This window comes from Plectropomus leopardus, chromosome 9 (assembly GCF_026936395.1).
Source record: "Plectropomus leopardus strain MGB_pleo_1.0 chromosome 9, ASM2693639v1, whole genome shotgun sequence".
Lineage (NCBI taxonomy): Eukaryota > Metazoa > Chordata > Actinopteri > Perciformes > Serranidae > Plectropomus > Plectropomus leopardus.
In genome coordinates, this window is record NC_142184.1 from 11,917,546 (window position 1) to 11,924,809 (window position 7,264).

General features: G+C 36.1%; 1 protein-coding gene across 1 annotated transcript; it reads left to right on the forward strand.

Annotated features, from left to right (window-relative positions):
- Positions 1-311: 311 nt before the first annotated feature.
- Positions 312-6,320, forward strand: LOC121946797 (prostaglandin E synthase 3). The gene is made up of 8 exons (XM_042491552.2): positions 312-520; positions 2,197-2,310; positions 2,454-2,523; positions 2,658-2,756; positions 2,902-2,991; positions 4,318-4,374; positions 4,476-4,503; positions 5,278-6,320. Coding segments are annotated over exons 1-8 (480 nt in total). The 5' UTR covers positions 312-518; the 3' UTR covers positions 5,298-6,320.
- The last annotated feature ends 944 nt before the right edge of the window (positions 6,321-7,264 follow it).

Below are 7,264 nucleotides of genomic sequence, written 5' to 3' on the forward strand. Positions count from 1 at the left end.
TGATAATAATAATAATGCTATTATGATGAGTGATTATGAAGATTGTGATTATTATTATTATTATTATTATTATTATTATTATTATTATTATTATTATTATTATTATTATTATTATTATTTGTGGATTGCGTGACGCCTAACCTGAAACCCTACCAGTTTCTTCTGTAAATGCTCTGCTCGTGATGATTATGTTTTTTTCAGGCGATCATCCTGTGTGGTAGGGAAACCATAGCAAAGCACATTAAATGTGATCCACATGAGATTACACGGTGCCTCCTTCACATCACCCGCAGCTGTGGCTGCTGCTGCTGAAACCTCTAGAAACGTCTAGTACGCTGCATGTGCGTCAGCGCCGTGATTCTCATCCCGGCGTACGTAAGAAGATCCGGAGTAGAGTCCACGGGCTACAGGCGTTTTCATTGCTCGTTTGTGGGCAGCATTCCTTCTTTTTGCAGACATAACCTTTCTTTTCATAAGATTGTTTTATCACCAAAAAGAAGATCACTTCACTTCGAGACATGTAAGTGGTGTAAAGTTAATAATGAGGGTGAAACGGAGGGAAAGTGCGATAGTACGACCTGCAGAGCTAGCTAATGTTAGCCGTCTAACAACATGCTTTTTGCAAAGGCGGGAGGTTGGCCTTGCCTCGGTGAAATGTGAGCTAACGGTAACTCGTGACCTAGCTTGAACCTTGTAGACTGTGCAGAAAAATGCAGGGTAGCTAAGGTGTTATTATAGCAAAGCATGTTCCCCAGCATTTCCTGAAAACTGTGCTTTCCTTTGCTCATATCATGAACCCGGCGCACCGCATGGCTTAACTAACGTAGCGGCTAACGTCAGCGGTGTTAGCCTGGTTAGCAGAGTGGTCACTGAAAGCTACCATAAGATTAGCATCAGGTCTGTGTGAGAAGTCGTGATTTCAGCGCTAGAAAGATGGGATTTGTTTGTTAAAATCTAAGCTAACCATATCAAGAGATAGCGGCTTGATCGCAAAGTGAGTGACCAACGTTTAATCAACATTTTTAATGCTAGCTACGATGAACGCTAGCTCTCGAGCGCTGCCGTGGCTGGTCCACGTTAATGTGAGAGGATTTAGCTAATGAGTCCATCAGGTTAATGTCAAAGGCGATAAAATGTAAATATGCAGATGAAGAAATGGTTAAGCATCCCTGTAGTTCACATAAAATAAATAACTAATCAATAAGCAGACCAGCGTTATTGATAAACGGTTGTTGTAACCAGCGACATGTATCTGTACTGGAAGTCTATCCCTAGTTTAAGTATAATGTATATATAATTACATATTTATACGTTAACCATTAGATTGTTAATCCTTACCTTTTGATGTTTGAAATTGTAAAAGATGAGGACGAAATACGGAAGCTGATTTTTTTTTATGCTCGAGGGTTAGTTCATGCAAATGGTTTATTTGTGACCAAATGAAAAATCATTATGTAAAGCTCAGACAGAAGCTTTCCTCATACGTTGTTGTAGGAATGTTGATTTGAAAATAGACGATAATTTCTGAATTTTTCATTTTTTAAAGAAAAATTCTGCAGTAAAATAAATACAAAATATAGCCATTCAAATTTGTATGCCCCCCCCCCCAACACACACACACACACACACACACACACACACTCATAAATAACAAACAGTCACTCGAAATATTAGTCTCACTCAAGATTTCTCAAAATGGATTGAGCATGATAATTTTTGCACCCATAAGGTTAAAATGTAACAGTACTATATAGGGAAACCTAAGCTGATCCGATCCAAATATCTTTTTAATTTGACTTCATGTGTAGCGTGCACAGATGTTTAATGTAAGCTTTGGGGGCCTCTTGATACAAGAGTGCACAGTGTAACTGGATGCTGTGTGGAAATGTGATACATAGGCTTTTTGATGCCTGAAGTCTTACACACCAGGTGTCACCAGCACTAGTACCCTATGCTATGTATTTTTTATGCAATTTGTGGGTCTGATGTACTTCTACACCACAAATAGAAAATGTTTAATTGCTTTTTTGGGGTTAAACTGATCCTAACATTTTGTTGAAAGCTCTGTCTGAAGGGCCATGAGTTGAACTCTCACTGAGCATGGTGATTTAAAATTGTCTGCTGATTTGTCTAGAAACTACTTACTCTTTAGACCATTTACTCGTGTTAATGTTTTGGTGTTTTTTTTCTTTACAGGCATCCAGCAACTGCCAAGTGGTACGATAGGAGGGACTCCGTTTTTATAGAGTTCTGTGTAGCAGACAGCAAAGATGTTAAAATCAATTTCGATAAAACAAAGTGTGGTTTCAGGTATGTTTCATGTTGATAAAAACCTTTAGTTGTATGTAACCATGAATTACTTGTTTGATATACTGTTGTTGCCATCTATTTTTGGCAAGTAACCTGTGTTTGTTGTTTTATTACATGTTGTTTCTTTTTTTTTTTTTGCACAGTTGTCTCGGAGGAACTGACAATGTCAAACATGAGAATGAAATAGACCTTTTTGAAGCCATTGATGAAAGTGTGAGTTACACTGAATGTCTTGAGTTGCTTTAAATGATACATTAGGACATTAAAACTGCATTTTTGGTTGCATTTTACAAACCCAGGTTAAAACTGACCACATATTTCTTCTTTTCATTTTCATGTCAATGCAGGAATCCAAACATAAACGCACAGATCGCTCAGTGTTGTGCTATTTACGAAAAGCACAGCCGGGGAAGCCATGGCCGAGGCTAACAAAAGAGAAGACTAAGGTCAGTTAAACATAAGCACAGTCAATAAATGTAAAGGACAGTGTGTCTCAGAAATATAAATATAAATACTAACAGTTAACAGTACAGCACAGTTAAAAGCACTATAGTGTCATAAATGAGAAATCACTATTATGTGTGTTTACAGCTGAGTTGGCTCAGTGTCGACTTCAACAACTGGAAGGACTGGGAGGATGACTCGGATGAGGAGATGGGCCAATTCGATCAATTCTCAGATGTAAGCACAATAAGCATTGATCAGTATGGGTGAAGTGATTGTAATTGCTTGACACAATGTTAGACACAATTAAGAGCTTTTCCAAATTATTGGCTTTTAATACCATCTGTTGAAGACATAAATGGGTTGAAGAACTTTCAGTTTTCCGGTTTTCATCCAAGGAATGTTTTTTGTTATCATTCATTTAATATAATCTGATGATACAAAGAAGAAATTGGATATCTGTATTTTTCATATAACAATAGAATATATTCACACTGCATATAAAACACCAGTCAAGTACCGAGCATAATTTAAAAAAAGAATGGGAGCGTTCCTGGTTTGTGCGTGACAGATTGTTGCATGTCATTTCTGACCTTTCTCTCCCCTTGTTTTACATCTTATTCACACTTTCTCTATCTAATGATAGAGAGAAATAACTATTAGAGAAAATAAAAAGAAGAAAATATGGCATTAGTGTTTAATTGTCACTTCATATAGGTCAGTATTAGGCATGTCACGATAATTACGTTATCAAAATGGACATGACTTCCATCATTTTGCCTACCTCAATATTGCCCGTTGTGTGTATGTGCATGTTTGTTTACATACGATAGTCACCAACACAATGTCAGAATAAATTGCAGAGTTATTCTGACCATTGTGAGACTTGGGGGAAGGAATTCACTTTTTTCTTTCTCCACACCCGTCTTCTTAAAAATACACACTTCAAAGAGAATACAGCATAGTTTACCAGGAGCCTGCAGCTGCGCTTGTAGAGGTAAACCACTGGTAACGTGCCAAAAAGTCTGTCATTTGCAGTTTTACCCTCCAACGACTTTATCTTCCACTCCGTCAATCCACCAGTAAACTGCCTGGCTCCCTGGCCGTCCATCACCAGCGGCACTCAGGCCGGTGTTGCCGTAACTGCGGTGTCCTGAAGCTTTGCTAACCTTGTCTATTAGTTGCAAGAGGCACAACTTTTGTTCTTTTTCCCATAATTTTGTGTTAACTCTCATACTGAGTCCTTCTGGGCTTCTCCTATAAAGGGTCTGTAATTTCATACATACTTTATTGTTTGTATTAATGTGTGAGTTTTTAAAATGTCAAAAAAAAAAAAATCCTCATATTCCAAATTCTGAATACTTCCACGAATATTCTTTGTTCCTTGCTCTTTAAACGGGTGCACTTGCATTATTTTGCTATTATGTTTATATTTGTGCATAAAATTGACTGATAATTATAAGTGCTGAAGGTAAATTCAACTCAGCAGCTCTGTGTTTGAATCATTCTGGGTGCCAGTTTGACAATTTTGATTGATGTATGAATCAAACCTTAATATTTCAGATGATGAACAACATGGGAGGCGATGATGACCTGCCTGATCTAGATGGTGCAGATGAGGTAAGGATGTTTTTCCCTTTCTTTGGTGCAGTAAGCCAACAAGTAAGGATTAATGTTAAACTTTGTTCAACCTTATCTCTCTTTTTTTTTTGTCTTTTTAGGATGATTCTGCAGATAGCGATGATGAGAGTGAGTATTGAAAAATTACATCTGTGCATGAAGCTTTCCATTTTTGGACAATAAGTGTGTTGTGATTTTAGGGTTTAAGCAGGGTTCCTGCTGAGAGAGAAATGAGGCTTTAATTGGGGGAAAAATCTTCAATTTTAAAATCTATTTTGAAAAATATTTTGAATTTTTTTTTTCTGAAGTTGCATTTTAAAATAAAAAATGGAAATGTTTGGTTTTCAAATAATTCATTGAATGTATCTTGCACTAATATACAGATAAGGATAGCAAAACCACCAACACTAATATACATTTACCACATTTCAATAAATGACAGATTAATAAGCTTTTTTTAAGCCAAACCAAACTGATACTTTTATGATAAGATTATTTAGGTAAATAATGAAAAATATGATTATATTTTTCAAAATCAGAAAAGGATTTATTGTCACTTACAAAGAATTCACTTTGGTATTTTGGTGTATATATAAAACTTACATTAAACATATTAAGAGGAATAAAAATCAGGTTTTGGTCCTGATGGGCGGCAGCCTTCTGCCAGAGGGGAGTTTAAAATAAAACGTCATGTTTTGTGTTATAATAAACATCTGTGCAAAATTGTCCCTAACTCTTAAGAAACTGATGTTTTTTTTTCTCTTTCAGTGTTGGTTATTATAAAATTGGCCTTAGATTTAAATCCAAGTGGCATTTTAAAAACAAGTCTTTTAAAGTCCGAAGTCTAACTTTCATTAAGGTATGACCGCTGTTAATGTTGTTTCTGCTCCTTTTTGATTTCAGAATTGCCAGATTTGGAATAGAAGACTGTAAGACTTTTGAAAGGAAATGGAAGAAAACAGAGGGCAAGAGGAATCATAACAAATGTATATCTTGAAAATGAAGGCAGTGACAGACAACTGTACATATGAGTCAGTAGCCATATTTAAATCCATAGCCTCAGCTCCAAAACTCTTGACCGATCAGTACACTGAAGGTTGATATGCATGGTATTGTACAGAGCAGCTATCTCCACTTCCATTTGCTGTACTGCACCTTTTGGGTATCTTGTTTTACTGTTAAATATTACAAGTAAGCACACATTATTTGTTGGAAAAGCTGTATAGTTGTCCTCAACTGAGCAATACGTGTTAACAGATTTACAATTTGTTTTCAAATTAATTGTGGTTTAAAAGGATTAGGCCCACCCATTCCCAATGTTGTGGTTTTAAGTAAGTCGACCAGTGTAGTTTATCTCTTGATTTAAAAAGACACTAGCTATGTACATCATAAGAATTAGAAGAATTTACTGATTGGGTTCCTCGAAAGCCTTCCATGTGCTGTGAATTAGATATCCGGGAAGCCAGTCTTTTGTTTCTGTGGCTTAACCTTCCAGCTTACATGTTTCCCTTTTACTCCTTGTTTAATGTTTGTAAAATTGGAATATTCTGAAATCATTGCAGCATCTTCCCAGTTTATCACCTACTTTGGAAATCTGAACAAGTTCCACATATTAAGTATCTTAACAGCTCCTCCCTCCATACCCACCTAACACGCACTCATGTTCAACTGCAAAAGCAAGGTGAAATGTTTCGATAACGAGGCCCAAAGCTCAGTCGGGCCTCGGCATCATGTGGTTTGTTGCTATTCTCCAAGTTCTTTCCGTTTGTTCATCTAGAATGATCCTCCCTTCTCAGCGAGGGTGTGTCGGAACGATATGGCGATGTGTAATGACCAAATTATATTTGCACTGTCAATAAAATGTAAGGGGAGACAAATAATGTTGAATTACAGTGGAAATTCTTTTTTTATTGTCTACATCTTTCTAATAAACTGTTTAAGAATCATTTTTATATGCTTTTTTTTTCTTAAATGACATTTCACTTGTGTTTTATTAACTTTTGCTTAACCCTTAAAGACCTAGGACAATTTTGGGGGGTGCCAGACTCTCCTGTTTTCCAGCATCAAGTGCCATACATTATTTAAGTCAGGATAACTCTAAGTTTCAGCGTGGCTCATTTAAATTCCCAGTAATACATTTAATTTTTTTTTAAATTAGTCTTCCAAATGAATTATGGTCCATATCAATCCTTCCCTAAAGAGGTTACAGCCATTTATTATATTTCTATGTTAGTGCTTTCAGTGAAAAACAGGTGTATTCCTGTATTTATTGTAACTGCAGCTTCTAACCTGGATGTGAATGTAAATTTAAGAACTCTGTTTAATATGGTTTTGTAGCTTGAGAACATCCACAAGTTGGCACATTTATTTCTACTGAAATATATTGTGGATAAATTATTTTAATTATTGAAAACCTAACTAAAACCATGCTGTAATGAAAATTTGAACTTTCTCTCATTTGTTGTTTTTATGAGTGGGTCACGTTTAGAGATATTCACTAGATTGTAGAGGGATTAATGCATATTTATAATGGAATTTAAAGATATACAGCCACTATTTGTGTTGTGCAAAATTCAAAGTAGTTTTAAAACATGTTTAATCTTGGTCTATAATAGAGGTAATACTTATAATACAGTATTTCTACTTAAATTTTATGATGCTGTAACTCCTATTTCGGTGCTAGGACCCAGGAACCTGCAGGCTCCTTGGCCCAGAATATTAGCATACTTCCTCAACAGGCCTGATTTCCTCGCTGCCGTTTCTGAGAAGGTGGCTGTAATTTGCAATAGTAGTTTCCTGTTCTCACCATGAGGCGCATTAAAATAAAAGCGTAATTTGATGGTCAGTTTTTAACTGTAGGAGGATGACTAGATTGGATTATCACTGCATA

Bases quoted from the DNA above. Each gene is read 5' to 3' on its own strand.
- LOC121946797 (XM_042491552.2), top strand. The intron at 2,311-2,453 runs GTATGTTTCATG...TTTTTTGCACAG, and splicing joins AAAACAAAGTGTGGTTTCAG to TTGTCTCGGAGGAACTGACA. The intron at 4,504-5,277 runs GTGAGTATTGAA...TTTTGATTTCAG, and splicing joins TGCAGATAGCGATGATGAGA to AATTGCCAGATTTGGAATAG.